This window comes from Poecilia reticulata, linkage group LG6, assembly GCF_000633615.1.
Source record: "Poecilia reticulata strain Guanapo linkage group LG6, Guppy_female_1.0+MT, whole genome shotgun sequence".
In the NCBI taxonomy this organism is placed as follows: domain Eukaryota; kingdom Metazoa; phylum Chordata; class Actinopteri; order Cyprinodontiformes; family Poeciliidae; genus Poecilia; species Poecilia reticulata.
The window spans coordinates 18,265,829-18,283,853 of NC_024336.1; the positions used below are offsets into that span (position 1 = coordinate 18,265,829).

At 37.5% G+C, this 18,025-nt stretch overlaps 2 protein-coding genes across 3 annotated transcripts in view; one reads left to right on the forward strand and one right to left on the reverse strand.

Moving 5' to 3' along the window:
* Positions 1-843: 843 nt before the first annotated feature.
* On the reverse strand, positions 844-14,083 carry cry1b (cryptochrome circadian regulator 1b). 2 transcript variants are annotated; one of them, XM_008411627.2, is made up of 12 exons: positions 13,994-14,083; positions 13,018-13,276; positions 10,108-10,216; positions 9,829-9,971; positions 9,521-9,705; positions 9,011-9,099; positions 7,798-7,938; positions 7,363-7,674; positions 5,913-6,064; positions 5,422-5,624; positions 3,315-3,443; positions 844-1,662 (listed from the first exon to the last, which is right to left on the reverse strand). In XM_008411627.2, exons 2-12 carry the CDS (start codon positions 13,173-13,175, stop codon positions 1,577-1,579), a joined length of 1,707 nt encoding a protein of 568 aa, XP_008409849.1. In that variant the 5' UTR covers positions 13,176-13,276; positions 13,994-14,083; the 3' UTR covers positions 844-1,576. The 2 variants fall into 2 exon arrangements, with proteins under 2 accessions (XP_008409849.1, XP_008409850.1); XM_008411628.2 differs by lacking the exon at positions 13,994-14,083 and adding an exon at positions 13,745-13,768.
* Positions 13,729-18,025, forward strand: part of btbd11b (BTB (POZ) domain containing 11b) — a 95,542-nt gene continuing 91,245 nt past the window's right edge. The window contains exons 1-2 of the mRNA XM_017305166.1: positions 13,729-13,845; positions 14,116-14,197. Coding sequence (XP_017160655.1) covers positions 13,729-13,845; positions 14,116-14,197 — 199 coding nt within the window. The remainder of the gene's footprint in view (positions 13,846-14,115; positions 14,198-18,025) is intronic.

Here is an 18,025-nt window from a genome sequence, read left to right on the forward strand (position 1 = left end):
CCACTTCGTTAAATTGGCATAGGAGAAGTCTGAATGCTGAACACGGACATGCCCATAGTATTGCCAATAATTTTATTTATTTTGGAAATTGAATAAATGTACTGTAATGCAAAGTTGAATTTTTCTAGTTTTCAGTGTGCAATAATCCTACTGCAGAAAAAAAAAAGTCTTGTTAGGATTTCTACACGTCGGTACCATGAATGCCAATTAAGGTATTTTCTTCTCAAACATTTAGAGGCATGTCAGTTGGTTTGTAGGCATTGTGTTCAATACAGAATGGACCAAAGATTGGGCATTATTTATAAGATCGGTACAGTATTTTTAGGTCCCTATTCTCCAGTGATGTTCTTCAAGAGCCAGAGTCCTGCAACTTTTAGATATGTTAATTCTCGTGATATTTTCTTGAAAAAGGAAAACTTATAAAAACAAAAAGTGAAAAACTTTTCTACATGAAAAAATGTCTACATTTTCATGCAATTAATTCTCGGATTATAAAATGAATTAACGAAACTGAAATCAGGGTTTTGGAATGTTAAATGATTTATTTAAAATTATTATTTACTGTATACTTTTTGGGTATGCTTCCAGTAGAATTGCATACTCTTCAATGGAGCTCCAATCTGACCAGTCGCTGCAGGAAATGCAGACGTGTTTGAATGACTTCAGCTGCATTTAATTTTGCTAAAAGGCCTGACTTGCTGTTTTATGGAGTCATTTCAATTCTAAAATGCCACCAACAACCATTGAATTTAAATGTCAGATTACTGCATTTCCTTTGGTGAACAGAAAAATGGAAGCTTTATCCCACAAAATCCAAATGCAAAACTTTATAATTTTTTGTCTTTTATTGTCATGTCAAAACATTCAGAAAATTGCCGTTATTTATACAAAACACATTTACGATCACTGAGGTGACAAAATAATATATATTTAAATTATAATCTTTACATTTCTGTACCTTTGTTCACAGAAAGACTTTTTTGAGACCACAGCCAAATATACAAAAACATAAAAACAGTTCCAAATATTTACAAAATGTTTAATATTGACTGGCTTCTACTAAGACTCTTAGCTTGGAAAACAAATCTCAACTTTTGTGGAATGAAAACTCCAAATTGTTAATTGTTGTGCTGAAACAACAGGCATTTTATTTGTGTACATGAATTTAAGAAAATGCTTTACTCTTCCATCAAAATGCTAAATGATGCGAGGAAATATTATTGTTTAGCAGGTTCATCATGCTCGCAGTTACACACTGCAGTGGAAGACAACAGGCTGCTTCATGTCATTTTTGCATGGTTCGGTCTGATATATTACAGTTTTATGACTTTGTACCTGAGAGTTAAACCAGCTCCCATCCTGCGACTAACACATGGTAACAGGCAATATCTGAAATGCAAGCAACTCATAATTCACTTAATGTCTACAACTTCCTGCATAAAAGAAATACTGAATGGTACCAGCAGATTAACGGTCTCATCTCCATCGTCATTAGGCGGGAGTTAGTTGTTGCTACCGGAGGACATGGAACAGAAACCATGTGAGGGATTATTAATATCCATTATTAATATCCAAGCTATTTGCTGTGCTTCCAGGACTTGAAGCTGCATTCAGGCTCCGGCTCTTCATGACGGCGTTTCTGCGAGGACTGTCTCCTTCCAACTATCAAATATGACACAGGAGAGACATCGACAAGATTTCAGACACATTAGCAAGCAGCTTTCATTGATGAGTAGGCCTGTCACGATAACAAATTTTACTGAGCGATTGATTGTCTAAAAAGTTATTGTGATAAACGATAATATTGTTTCAAGACCTTTTGACACTGATTTAATGGAAATGACTAATAATGCATGCTATTTCCTGCCATAGATAGATACACTTTATTTTCAAAAAAACACATAACACTGGAACTAATAAACTAAATAAACAAAACAACCAAAAACAAAAATAAAATGGATTCTCAGTCTCCATTAACAAAAAACGTACTTGAATAAAAACTAAACAACATAAAGCCAAAGTGGAAATAAATACTGCATTCAACCAAAAGAGTGCAGATTATAAAGTCTGTATACTATATTGGCCTTCAGTAATCATTAGATTTAAATAGAGAAGATGGGCACATCTGACTACCTGATGCAGTAGTTCATACTACACGATTTTTTGCCCCTTTTTTCCACTTACAACAATCTTAGATCGTTGGCCGATCTAAGGTTGTCGCTGGTGATTTCGTAACCGATCATCCCGTAGTGTATGGTGGGTTACGGTAGATCGTCGTGGCCGCTCCGATCTAAATCAGGGGTTTTCCCCGACTGGGAGCTTAAAGCTGAATGCGGCAGGTAGCCAATCAGAAAGCGCGGATCCTCCTCTGTGCTTTTTGAAGGGAAATTATGGGCGGGAATCCCAAACAACTGACACAGCGCAACCCGAAGTCCAGTGAACATTGGAGATGATATGTGGAAACAACATTAATATTTATTCAACGTTTCGTGCAAAGAATATAGAAATGACAAAGGGAGGAGTTGGAGCCAAATTGCTACCGCAGTTAATAAACCCGATAAGTTTTCAGCTGCTCTTTGTTAACGTGACATAAATAGGTTATAATGATTTTCATTCAGTCAGGACTTTATTCTGACTCTAGCCACATGTATCGCATGTAGACTCTATAGCATTGATTAATGCCTGGTTTTAAAATTAGTTAACTGGACTTGTAGCCATTATTTTGTGCCCATGTGGCTGGACATCACACGGTACGACGAACCCGATCGAACCGTTATACCTGGGATTTCTGTCGGCTAAGGTGTCTCTCAGGTTTTGAAAATGGGCCGACAACTCGTGTGCGCTGGACATTACACTAAGGAAATGAGGAAGGGAGGATCAGTGGAGAGCACCGGAGCTGAGCCTTTTTTCATTCAGTGTCATCAACAGAAAGAAAAAAGGCAGGAAGAGACGATAAAGCCGATAATTAAAATGAGCTCGATAGGTTTAATTTATCGTGCGATTAATTGATTTATCGTTTATCGCGACAGGCCTATTGATGAGTGACAAAAAATGCTGTTACAGCCTATTATAGTGCTGAGGACATATTACATGTTCTCCTCAGAGTATTAGTGATGCTCCATAATAATTCACTGTATTCCTCTTCTACTTGTAAACAACTTAGAGCAGCTCTGCAGGCCACATTTCAGATGCTGGGTATCACGCTCAAGTCTCATGAGAAGAAATTTTAGTCTTGAATAACATGATTCTTCTGTAAAAATCTTAGTGTACTGAGAATAATGCGCAACTTAATTGTATTCTTAAAGTTGCCGTACCTGTTTGAGATGTTCCCTCCTGCAACAGGGGACTTTCAAAGGACCCTGCAGCAGAGTAAGCGTCGACTCTTCCAATGTTGCTACCATTTACGCCATTGTTGGGATTTGCTGGAACAGTTGCAAGTAGCCCTGAAACATAAGCAGAATTTCATGCTTATTCATTGTGTACCTCTAAATTAAAATTGGTATCCTCCTACATGGGATTAAATTGTTCGATCATGCTGCCATCTGATGTGCACAGAGATCTGGATACAAGACTTCAGCATTAAGTATAAAAACAGTGGTAAAGTGAACAACGTGTGTTCATGTGTTTCATGCTTTACTACCAGCAGTAAAACAAATTTCCCTTCAGAATAATGATAGTCTGCCTTGCAAAAGTATTCATGGCCCTTGGACTATTTGACATTTGTCACAGTACAACCAGAAAATCAAATGTACTTAATCACAGTTGTATGAGTGAGAGTAACACAACATCGAGTACAACTAAAGTGTAAGACAAAAGGATACATAATTTTCAATTAAGGTTTGTCACAAGCCACAGTGGTGACACAGCAAACGCGTTTATGAAGCCGCTTCACTCATATGAGACCAAATAGCAACCATTCGAAACGCTACTGATGGAGAAAAACTAAAGTTGCATTTCTTAACGGTTTTGAACAGAATGTCCTGCAACCATTTTATTTACAGAGATTGTTACTTTGCATTTACACTGTGGGTTCTAAAAACCAAGCCATTTACAGAGACGATGTTCCCTGACACTGACCCGCTCTGCCTTCTGCAGGGGTGTGTGGGCTATCTGGGAAAACAGATTTCTGCCCACGGCAACATCAAGAGTCCAAACACACTGAAATCAAATATAAATGGCATTAATGTCTAAATGGTCTCACATTGGTTACAATTAAATGCTAAGTGGTGGCAACTTAGCTTTCCTGATAAAGTGAGTTAAGTGGGTGAGTAGTAAAGTGACAAAAAGTAAATAGAGGTTATATTTTGAAAGGGGGTGTACTTATAAATTTACTTGAGCCGTTTTCGCACTGCAAGGAATGGAACGGAACGGGTTCAAAGTAGGGCCGACCGTGTTTGCATTAGAACTTCCGACCTGGTTCCACCCAGCTCCTTGGAACCACAAGAGCTGTGCTTCCAATTGGGCCGGCCAAATGGGGCTGCTTAGAATCAGCAGCTGATTGGTTTAGAGTCAGCCGTTGGTGGTTTTGCAGTCAACCGTTGATCGGTTTTAGCTGGCTCTCACTAAACTGTTCTTACTGTATTTTGTAAAGAGTGCTCTTTTTAATATTTTTATTATAATTTTTTTAAATTTGTGATTAATTCCTCTCAATATTCTGCTGTTACCTGGTCGCATGATGAGGTCATTTTTTTCCTCCGCTTACTCTCTGATGAACGAGTACAGAATGAACTAGATCGGTCAACGAGGAAAGTTTTCCGCCGCATCTCTGAGGAAATGACTTCGGCCGCTACATCGAAATCATTGTTTAGTTTCAAAAATAATGACGTCAGATACAGCTTCGATGCCGCCCTCAGTTATATGCAAACACAACAGTGCTGAAGTACGGGTGGAACCGGACCGTTCCGTTCTGTTCCTTGCAGTGCGAAAACGGTTTTCTTTTCCTCCACATAAATATTTTGTTTGTTTTATCTGTATGAAAACTTACAACTTTCGTAAGAGAGGAGAACACAGCAGCAGATTTTACTGTGAGAAATGTTAATGCATTGAGAAGAAGAATACAGCTACACCTTAAAAGTAGTAGAACAGATGAAGTTCTCAATGGGTGGGAACATGTTTGGACCTGTTTTACTGCTCTAGAGTTGGGGTCAAAGGAAAGAAACAAGATCTACTAGGTTATGTGACGATGTGACTTGGTGTCTAAGACAGACTAACTGCTTGTGTCAGAGCAGGACAACTCTTCAGGGTCGATGTAGGAATAAATTGAAGATCTGTCTCATTCTTTTTTCTAAAGATAAGTGGTTCTTACAGCTGCCTTCAACTTTGTTAAAACTAACAAAATTGAAGGCGCCTGCCATTCATTACACCTAATATTAATCTACAGTGTGCTTGAAGATTTAACAATCATCCAGCTCTAGTCTTTACCCAGTCCTTTGTAGCAGGAGAGCTGCTGGTAAATCTGCTTCATCCTCTCGATGTTGACGCGGCTGGCCTCGGCGTGGTTCACCATGGGTCTGGGGTAGTTGGTTCCTATGACACACTTAGCTGCCTTTTGCACATCCTCCGGGGCATTCCAAGGATCATAGATGTATTTTGCAGGAAAACCCCTCAACACAGGCAAGTAACGACTGAAAAAAAGGAAGATGCGCAAAATAAAACACAGGGACAAAGCACCCTTTGTTTTCACTTTATTAAGGATCACCTTTTCATACCCACAGTGAAGACACAAGATGAGCTTGCTATTTTTACAAATTTCTGAAACCATCTGACATGCCTTCCCCCCCATGTGAGGGTTTAGAAAAGCACAAGTTAACCATGAGATTTTGGTTTCCCATTTTAATCTCTGTGGGAAGCATAAAACAAACATCCTAATCTTAAAACAAATTTTTTATATTCACGTGAAAGCAGTGACTTACCGTATGTAGTCGCCACTGGGGTCAGTGCGTCGACCAAATCCCACGGGACAGTAGCAGTGGAAAAACTGCTGGAAAAATGAACTGCAGGAAAGCCACATCCAGCTGCCGGCGTTTACACTCCAGTCTGCATCGAGTAACAACTCCTCAAAGACCTGCGAACAAACAACAACACTGTATTACTTCCATTTACTCCAGTGTTTTAGATGACTCAACTGGGAAGTTAATTGTGACACATACTGTCACTAGTTTACATTCACTTAATCTCATGATTTTGGATTTTGATGTTTTTTCAGGATGAAAAAACAGCAACAACTTCACTGAAATCTAAAATCAGGAATTATATCCAGATATGTGAATTTATGGAGGACTTTTCTTCACATCTACACATGTTCATGATTTTACACGATGCTGAAATTCGTATACAAACACAAATATTTTATTAACCATGAACAAGCTGTGGCTGAATGAATGACAAATTACTGGCACAGAACTGGTGCAGTTTATTCAAATCGGTCGGTTTCCTTGACAGACTTTGCTTTTAAAAATATTTCCCAACTGTTCAGTACAGCTGAAGTCAGGACCGTTCCAGAAACGTATCTATTTCAAGACCACCTTCGACGTGTGTTTGGGATCACAGCCCTGTCAAAACGCCCAACTGTGTTCATCTTTCACCCGAGCCATATAAACGGATTGCAGCAGACAGCAAGAAACTACTGCAACATCAGTGCCACTGTCTACGGGAGAAAAAGTTCCATGTTCCCATGGACTGAGAGACCACGCACTTACTTTTACCATGCAAAAGTAAGTGCATGGTACAAAAACACATGAAACCTAAACTGAATGTTGCTGCTGCAAACAGAGAGGAAAAATGCCTCTTTGTTTAAACTAAAGAACAATATGTTTATCATGTGAGAGGCTTATTTGTTGTCTGTGATTTTTGTACAAATCAGCTTCATTTGAAAGCTGCTGCTAATGAATGAAGATTAGACACAACATAAAATATTCAAGCAGGGAAAAATGATCCCAAATCTACATCAAAGGACTAAGCAGTATAACATTAAGCTTCTGGAAAGCCTTGAACTTAACAATACAAAACCATTGTGGGTAATGCTCTGATGTTGTGTTGGTGCCAGAAACCAACCAGCTTAAACATATTTCCTCATATTTGAGGAAATATATTTCCTCATTTGAACCAGATCTTTGGGCGGGACTATATGCATGTTTGAGCTTTTATGATAATTTTTAAAATATGTTTGTTAGACTAAATCCACAACAATTTCAAACGTTCTCATCCAATTATTGGTTTTACCTATATGTGCTGTACACTTCACTTTCACCCTTGAAAATGAATGGTTCACAAAACCTCCAAAATATGGTACTTATAGCCACAATGACTCCAAGTTAACTTCAGGTAGGAAGTGGATTTTTTGCTTCTCCTCGTTATTCTTACTTTCATGCCTTCTTCCCAGCTGATCCAGAGGTCTCCCCTTGTGAGGAAACAGGCCACAGCGTGCCGGGCCAAATGATGGATCCAGCCCTCCTGTCTCAGCTGGGTCATTATAGCGTCAATCCATGGATAACCTGTTCGTCCCTCTGCCCACTTGGCCAGGGCTTCCGGGTTTCGGTCCCAGGGTATTTGAAGACAAACGGGGTTTCCCTCCATCTTGTCAAAGCAGGAGTTGTTGGTGGCCGTTGTGTAGAAGAATTCCCTCCATAAGAGCTGGCCATAAAGGGACAGAGGTGGTGTGCTGTTCTTCTTCACCTGATAAATTAAGAAACAAACCTGTTATTTGTTATAATGGTACATTTTCAGTTATTACAGAATATACATTTAGCTAATGTATATTGCAAAGAAATGTTTTTCATCTGTCAGGATCATTTCTACCTTTTTGTAAAGATCTGTGAGTTTGAAGTAGAAGAGCCGACAAGAGAGACATCCAAAGCGCAGATACGGGCTGAGGCCTGTAGGAGCGGCCAACAGGGAGTTGGAGTTCATTCGAGGACGCTCAAAGTTTGCCACCCACGCCTGCAAAAACATGTAGAAAATATTATCGCTTTTAGCAACATTTTAATAGATGACTGCAAAAGGAAGAGAATTGACGAGAATAGATTACTTATAAAATTGTTTTAAGTCATTTTTAAATCAAATAGAGTTTTTAAAGATTATTGTGCAATGCCTTAAGGATGCATTAATCTGTGAAGTTTTTATTTAGCAGCTTTCTGCAACAATAAAAACCCGACAGGAAGGGAAAAAGCACAGATAGCAAAGTTTCCGGCTGTTTTAGGTGAAAATGTTAATTTAAGCGTTTGGAAAGCATCTTTGAAAGCTTAGAGTTTTGTTAATTTAAATGAAGAAACAAACCTTTGAAATAAGAAATGAGATGGTTATTAATTGATGCTAGTCAAAACTGGGGGTTTAATTAGAAATAAAAATGCTCTGAAAGAAGACCTTTCAGTCAGTAAAAGCCGTTATTTGTTACTAATGTAAATTAACTTCTACCGGCATCCATATGCCTTTTGTTATTCATCTGAGAAATTCCTCTTCTCAGTCTACATTTTCTGATATCCTTTACTGTTTTAAAATTGTTCAAAAACTTGAATTTGAGCTTCAAGTTATATGGGGTGAAAAACTAAGTTTCACAATCAGCAATAACTTTTAAAATATTGCTGATTGTGGATTATTTTTTATGCACACCCATCATGCCCAGATAATAATTGACAGTTATAATATGTTAAGTTTTAGAGCAGAGGTCAGTTGTATACTGTAAAAAACACCAAAAAAGGCTGTTAATTTTATGCAAATACACACTATGGTGTATTTGCATAAAATACACCGGTTCTTCATTAAGGTAATGAAGAACCGGAGTATTAACAACAAATCCCCTAACCTTCTGCTGTCCTCTCTGAACAGAATCCATATGTTGAAAGTAGTAGTAAAATTATCTCTTCATATCAACATGTACAGCCAAAAACTAAATTAAAATCATGAATTAATTGACTATTCAAACACTAGTTTGTGAAATAAGCTATTTTTCCGTATAAATTCAATGATTACATGTATGTCATCGGGTCAGTACTTTAAAAAGGTAAATTTTTACCTTCCTCTCCAGATGTCGTTCTAACCTCATGAGGGCTTCCGTTTCTCCGCCTGGCCAGACTGCAGTGTTGAGGCCCTCCGTCTCAAAACCTACCGTAGGAAAATGGTTGTTAGTTCATGGCTTTCAGAAACGAAGTGGATCAATTAGATATGCATACCTAGTTGCAACATTCTGGGTTATTTCAGGTTAACCGACCAATAGCATTCATCTTGAGAATAGAAAAACTAATACTATAATGAAACAAGTATTAACAGTTGTGTTTTAAAGCAAAGAGGGAGGTTTGCTAAAAAGCTTTACAATTTCATTAATAATCAAGAAATGTGCCAAAATTAAAATTCTGCAGCAGGGTTTATATATTAGGCATGAAAAATAAAGTTCTTTTTTCCTCTAAACATAGTTTAGCTTAACGGATGAACTGGGAAATACATTTATCACCATTCCAGGTCGAAACAAATAGGTGGCGGAGCCTATAAACACATTTCACAAGCTTAAAACGAAGAAGCAGCTCACCAAGCTCTTCAAGGGATGGAACGCCAAACTTGTCATCATGATCATGAGTAATTGGAGTGGTGCAGCTTTTTATTACTTCTGATGTGATCGTCTCTGCAGGGAGCTCCACAGCATCCATTCGGTTAATTATAGCCTGGAAGCGCTTATATGTAAGTGGAGGCTGACCACCATTGAGTTCTATAATCCTTTAAGAGACAGAAAGGTGTTTTAAGGAAGCCCTTACATGCAAAAATAGTATGAAAACAACAGTTTTAAATAGGTTGATTGCCACACGAAATTGTCCCAACAAATAATCCAGACTAACTCACTTGTCCAGGTTATAGAGTGTGTGTGAAATCCGGACAGTGACCTCCACGCCGGCCTCACTGGCTAGTTTCTGGATGGCAGCGTCACGTTCCTTTCCAAATGGCTCAGAGTCATATTCATAGGATAACCGCGTAATATTCCATTCCTAGGAAACAAATGATCACATAAAGTCTGAGAAACACAATACTGGAATGTGTTTAAACACAATTAGTTGTTTTATTTAACATCATAAATTTGTTCAAACCGGCGTGAATGTGCAAACTTGGAAGTAATTTTCATACCCTAAAAAGACGAGGGAAGACATCTGTGGGTTGACCTCTGATCACAAACAAGCGGGAGTTAAGTTTGCGCAGGCTTGCATCCAAATCCTCTAAACAATGCAGCAAAAACCTGAGAAGACAGAAGGACAGACGTTACCAAATGACTTATATTTTGTGCTAACAGATGCACAGAATGCAATCACAAGATCAGTACTGACAAGCATAGTTGATCTGAATGAACTCTTTAGAGGTTGGATATACCGCACAATTCAGCAGACATTTATTTTTATGACTGTCACTTGGATCATGTTAGGGAAAAACATCCCAAGGCCCTGAATTATAGGAGACTTTAACTGCTTCAATGAGAACCTCTAAAATGATGGTTGACAAGTTAGTTTAAAAAGTAAACCACATAAAGACATCAAATGTTTCTGAGCTGCTCAAGACTAATCTGAAGATATTCATTATGATGAAATCCAAAATAAATCTATATTGTTTGTTCCTGCTTTTTTAAAAAAGAAAACGATTGTCAAAATTGAAAGAGTCCTTAATCTTTAAGTACAAAAATGGTGACAGCAGACTCAAATGTTTTTGTATATCTTCATTGTCTATCTGATTCGAAATAGCTCCATAAGATGTAACACATTTTATGGAACATCTTCCCATAATTTCTCCACTTAAAGAGTTATAATTTTTTTACATAAATGGCATAAAACTTGGAACTGAAAGGCTTTATATCAAATACATTTCTCAGAAGCTTTATTTATGCACTCTCATATTAGCCTGTGGCTAAAAATAATGTTAATAATGTTTCATACAACTAACTGTGGCATACCCAGAGAATGATTCAGCACAAAAATTATGGATCAATATTAATGTTCTTAAGCCAAAGAAAAGATGCCAAAACTCCCCACCCCCCATTTTATCCAGTCATATTTCTTAAATTAGAATACTATTGAAAAGTTTATTTATTTGACTGACTGAATTCATTGAACAATATAGATTAACTGCAGACAAATTAACTTGTTACAGTGACTCAAACACAAGCATTAATGAACAGAACATTATGGGGAAATATGTCATATGTGGAATTATGGAAACAAAAATGAAGTGTGCAAGAAGAAAATATGGTAATGTGGAGAGCTGCTTGGTGAATAAAAGCGTGTAATTGTAGGCTAGAGCTATGACAAATGAGGTAGTGAGTGTGTCAGCACACTGACACCGTTTCTGAATCTTTCATGAAAACTGAACAACTAAGAAAAAGAACCAGCCATACGGTGATTAGGCCGGCAACTCACTGCCTGAAGCCTTAACCAAGGCATGAATGGTCTACACCGTTTCTGCCCAGATAACATTAGTCCAAATGAAATCAGAGTTAAAAAAATTATTTGTGCTGAAACAGCACGTGGCCACTAGTAAATGTACCACATAGTACCAGATTAACTGCGGAAAATCTACAATTTCCATGCGGAACATGATGTATCAAAGATATAATTTATTTACTAACCAGTGTAAATACAAATAAAATGAATGACTGAATTGCAAGTAGGTTCACATTCCTTGGAATCTTAAAATTTTTCCACTTGTGTTTATTAATAACATAGATGATGGTGATTTCCTCCAAATCAACTGGAATCAACAATCAGCTTCTTGTACTGATTTTGAGATGCAAGCTGTTCTCTGGTTGATCCCCTCCAAGTAGGCTGACTCACTGCAGGGGATAATACCATTAATAGTGTCATCAGCAAATCTGGTCATCGTGCTTGTACTGTGATTCTGCACAGTTATATCAGTCTACAGATGTATACTCTATCAATAAATGCAAAAGACTCAACCCAGGGAGACTAGCAACTAATGTATGGGTGGTGAAGTATCCATTTTCTGCTTCTAACAAAACTTGACCTACAAATGAAATTCACTTGGATAGAGTGAAAGTAGTGTTTCTCAATATCATGAAAGAGCATGAGATGATGAACTAACTTATGATTATAAACAAAGAATGTGGATTTCTAAAAATGGCAGATAATAAATGTTATTTTGTGCATAGCACTGAGATTTGGAGAAAAGTTTTTAGAATCACATAATAAAAAAAGTAAAACACATTATCTACAGTTCTCAAGTAACTAAAATACAAATGTTTGATTGTGATGAATACTAGGTTAGTAAGTATTTCAGCGTAGCAGCTTAACAACCCGTTGGGATCCTTCTTCTGTGAGAAATGCCGCTGAACAATTTTGTAAATAGTGTAGGATAAGCATCTAAATTTCAAAGTGTTTTTAAATAGTCACGTCAAACAGGAGATCATCACTACCTCATATTAGGAGTATAATAATTAATATTTGATAGTACTATAATGATTCCATAAAATTCAAGTTTTAAATCAGACACTTTAAGTCGTGTTAAACTGTTGCTTTTTCGCATTTCTGAACCCAAGTGACCAAACACTTGTTTTTGGCAGTTTATACAACAACCAACTTTTTGGCTTTCTTAAATATTACATATGTGATGACACTGAGCAGACTAAGAGACAGCAAATGAGAAACAAAGTCATTGTAAACGTTTCCTTATTCTTAGTTATATGCATGGTATTATGGTCTCTATTGAAACTTTGAATAAAATAAAGAATCAGTTGTTTGAACTTAAAGTTAATGATTCAAAAGATATTCATTTTCCATCCGTCCATCTATTTTTTTATACCTGCCTAATCCTTGCAGGGTTGGTCCTTATAGCAGTCATGGGGATTGTTTTCTTTGGATGGAGGACGGATGCCAGAGAAAACCCATACATGCAAACCCCACAGAGAATGTCTTCAGCTGGGTAAAAGTAATTTCGTAGCATCTAATTCATACCCTTTAGTTGAAGTTGATCCACAACTCTCCATGGAGGCGTTCAGATAAATATCTTTATGACCCCTTCTGTCCAATCTCTTACCTCCATCTATTGATGCCAACACTAGAGGAACCAGCGAACCATGGGTCCAGGATGTAGATGCATCGCAGGGTGTCTGTACCCCGGATAGAGTCCCTCAGAGCCGGGTTGTCGTGCAGCCGTAGTCCCTTCCTAAACCAATGGATGGTGTTGACTCCCATGCTGTCTGAATTCTTCAGCACAGCGTTGAAAATAAAGAGGGTGGTCCTTCCAATGGCAAAACAAAAACAAACCAAAGAGGGTGTCCGTTCACGTTTTTCCTCTGTCAGTAGACAAAAATGAAAGACAGAGTTTTCAACCTGCTCCGCAGTTTTTAGTAGGTTTGTCCAGTTTAACCTTGCTCCATGACTTTATCCACCGAGTTGGGTTTGCTGAGCAGCTCTGGCTGCATGTGTAGACGGCAGATAAACCCCGAAACACAGTGAAAACACACAAATCTAATCAAGCTCAGTTGTTATAATCAAACGGAAACATTTACCAAAAAATAAGTTTAAAATTAAACTATTTTAAGCTAGTAGCGACAATTAAAGAAAAAGCGAGTGTAGAAATACGACACCTTCAGATGTTTCAAACGCACGTTGCTAACACGCGACAAAAAACTTCAAAACGTCCAAATGTTTACGGCTTATTGCTAGCTCTATAATTAATGTAGGCAAATTTGACAAATATTTTAAAATACGAACACAACAAAAGCTGTAGATATATACTACGCGTATGAACAACTACCTACAAGATGTCTCTTCTGTGTCAACATCTCCACCCACACGCTCAAGGAGGAAGAAACTACGCGCCCTGATTGGTCAGAACTGGAAGTTATGTAAGACTTTCTCCGTCACGTTTCCGTAATGTGCTTTACAACCGTCCATTACATGGAGTTTTTTGTTAAACTGCATTTGTTAAACATCAGACTTAATGTCTAAATACAACATAGTTTGTGTAGAAGCGTCTTTTTGTAGTGTAAAACATTGAAATAACTTACAGAAACGTACTTTGCACGCAGCAAATCAGAGGCCTAAGCTGCAGTTATGTAGCAACGCAGAAGTACCCGGATGGTCACATGCCACACGGCGAGGCTCATTTTAGTTGGTGCGTTTGATTTAGCATAGCGGTCGCAGGGTGAAACAGGAACAGTACGGCCACGGCCATCCCCGCCCATCCATAGGAGAGATAATCTCAAACCAATGTGAGCCACTTTAAATTACATAAAACTGTCAGCTGTGTCATGGATTCTACTGAAGGCGTGTAACACGGGGGCATTTGTTGTTATTACAGAAAGAAATGTTCTAGTAAGTAATTTCAAAGAATTCTGAAACGTAATTATTTGAACACCAGAACAGAGGACCTGTATGAACCAAACACCATTCCACAAGAAAAACCTCATGCCAAATGCAAAGCTTAAAGTTGAAAGTGTGATGCTTTGCTTCGGGGATAATTTGCTGCAGGAAAATGTTAGATAAGTAGATTATTTGCATCTAGCCAAAGTGTCTTCAACCTCAATTATTCAGGGGGTGGAATGTCATGATGTTTCACTCAGAATAGACATTTTTGTTGATACAATTTGTTTATTGCGTAAAACAACACTGCTCTTCAGTGTTTCAAATCCAGTTTCTACTGCAGATGTAATTCTGGAGATAAATATGAGATTTAAGTAAAACAAGAATAGGAGACATGGTTTCGAAAATACTTTCGGTTACTTTCAGAGCTGAAACAAACAAACAAAAGATTAAATTTGAGAATATATGTGGAAAAGAAATCCATGTTTAAACAGGTTTATGCAAAAATCACTGGAGCCTGACTTATTGGCACCACTATTAGTGTGGCGTATAGTGGTGCACTATAAGCCACACTTTTACTATAAGCCACAATTATATCTAAAATTTTTATATAATTTTAGATATATTTTCAACATGTCTAAAACAGAGCTTTAGTTTTTGGTTTAATTCTCAGAGTTTCTCAGAACTCTGATCAACTTATTCTTCAGGCTTTCTTTTCCTGAAGAATAACTGTTTCAACACAGAGAAGACCATTCTTTTTTTGCCATTGACCAACAGGTTGGATGAGAACCCTACAATTTGTCTTTGAGTGTAAGGGAACTAAAACAAATCTCCAGTTAGACATGACCCAGTGAGCAGGTCTGCCAGTCAGCCCTCTCTCATGGCAGAGCAAAAAGGGGACAGTTGACACTTTGACAGCTGGTATTCAGTCCATTGCTGAAGTGGATAAGACTGTTTTCTTATGTAAGTATGACCTAATTGCCTAAAATTCGGCCAATTGTCAAAATTAAGAAAATTGGGGAGGATTTAGGGGGCACCCATGTTACAAGAAAACACGTTTTATGCCTTTAGACATCTTGTTCCCTTACTATTTCTGGTCAAGAGGATTGCTTCAGGTTCTCTTTGGGTAGATTTTATTTCTTTCACTGGTAAATACAATCAAAATTAACCGCACAAACTTAACTCTTACTTGCAGCTTTACAAACTGACACTAGATGGCAATCTGACCAAGAACATAATGTCAGATGCTTTGAAACAACAACAGTTTGGCTCTTCATTTGCTTTTATATTTAAAATTCTATTTTTCTTGTAAATTTTAATAGTACATATATACTTGTGTGATTGAAAGAATAATAAGATTGTCTCTGAATGCTTTGCTTGTTAGTGCTTTTTTTCTAAAACAAACACATCTAAGCTAACTGACTACACAGCTGATTATGGTCAAATTTAGAATTTCTAGATTTTTTTTATGGAGTGTCAAGGTATGGCAGCTAACTTCAATGATAACATTTAAGCAAATGTGTCACTTAGCAAAGGTTCATTAGTAAAGATTTAAATTAAAGATAACTACCTCCTATAGCATAAAGATAGCACTCTATTAATAATAAACTCTGGTACAAACTAGCCGGCAGAAGAGCAGACCAAACAATGGCAGCACAATGGTTTTAAACCAGGTCACTGGTTTGTGCCAAAACTGCTTAGTGGTGAGTTTTAATTAGATGAACAATTTTTCTACCAAAGAGGCTTCGTTCTTTCACCTTATGCTGACCCACCAGAAGTATTTCAGTGTTCTGATTGAGTTTGAAAGATCAACTTTTGGATTTATGGTCAGAGTTTTACAAAATGTTAATTTCATAAGGTTTTTCAAGTGGAAAACCTTCTATTTAATTTAGGTCAAATGGAGCACTTCATAATGTTATCTATCAGCGCCTCGGCTTTTTGTCTGTTAAGCACTGAAAAATGTTAAAGCTGACGACTTTTTTGTAATGAAACAAATCCACAATTTTCACATTTTTGATATTATTATGTGTGATAATTTCTAATGAGCTACAAAAAGGTAATTTCATCTTACCATATGTAGGTCAGCACAAACAGCATGAAAGTCAGGATTTCACTGTTAGTTGGACACAAATATTCAAGGCTGATGAAACTATAATGAAGTGTGTTTGCATCCACTTGTTTAAAAGCAGATAGACTTCTTCTCTTTTTACACAAACATGTTTGATGTTGCACACATTAGTGATTGTATGTGTTTTTTTTTTAATTAGCCATTTAGCAGAGGGTTATGCTGATTTTAACAGCTATGAATTAGACATATACACTACTTGAAAAAATATGCATAGCTTTTGCAGTTTATGTTACAGCCACAAACGTCAATGCATTTTATGCTGATTTTATGGCACAGATCAATACAAACCAGTGTCCAGGAAAGATGGTCAATTTTATTTTCCCAAATTTCTTACAAATGAAGGTTTGAAAAGTAAGCTGCATATTTGCATTCACTTAATATTTTTACTTTGACTGGGCCATTCTGACATTTGAATGTCCGTTGGCTATATTCTTTTAGAGCTCTGCTTATTTATAGCTATAGAATTTTCCTATATTTTTTTTTATTTGTCAGAATGTAATTTGTTTGGAGGGGGAAAAAACTGTTGTTGGTCACCCCGACACCAGGGATCACTGTTGCTCCAGTCACATAAGCACTCTGCTGTCAAATGCAGAAGCTTTCTACTGCATCTGTAATGCAAACTCACCCTACTCACTGAGCAGTCCTTGCGGCTCGTTTACATTATTTCTATGTCATGACCTCAGCATGTTACTCTCTCTGCATTGACGCAGTTCATCCCTTCATTTCTTCTCTCTCTCTCTCTCTCTCTCTTTTTGTTTTTGCCATAATCACTACATAAAACTGAATTACCACACTTCTCTTTCCGAGTATGCCTGCAGATTTCTCATCTGAACTTTGTGTCCTTTCACTGCGGTAAGAAGGCAGTAGGTGTCCATGAAGAAGCTGAAGTCCAAGTTAGACCTTGAGGATCAACTAGAGAGCACATGTCCTAGAAAGAATATTGGATCTTTTCGATGAGTTCTCCTTCAGAGAAACGACGATGCATTATGCATGCAATCTATTATTAATGGTACTGAATCATGTTACGATCAGACATGGGCCCATATAGCCTGATACTCTTTCGAACTTGTCCCTTAACCATGAACACATTCAGGCAGCTGCTTTTGAATCAGAGGCTCAGTCATTACGTGCTGCAGTGGATTTGTTTTTCATTTACCTTAAATAAGATCTGCTCTTATGTCTCCACTAGTGTTATTGTTATTGTTAAGTTTAGTTCTTCTTTCCAAAATAATTTAAAAAGCAAAAAAATTCCTTTAATGATTTACAGTTATCATTTCCCTTATTATTATTTTTTTTTTTGGTCATGAGCTACGTTTCTTTTATTGATCCTTTAAAGCAAACCAATTAGAACTCTTTTCTTGTCCCTTCCCAAGAGTCCATTGGTTGAGGGGTACTCTCATTTTCTCCAGGGCCCCGCCTCCATCTGTCAGGCTCTGCGTTGGTACAGCACCGTTGATGCGCTGAAGTAAAATACTGCAATCTAACTTTCTTCTCTTCAGGCTTGGATGGACTTTCCTCAAAGGAGGAAAAGCAAAAAAAGCAAAAAACGAATCAGTGAGCAGAACCCGGGCAAGGCGATTCCAAACTACCATCTTTTGAGCATATCCCC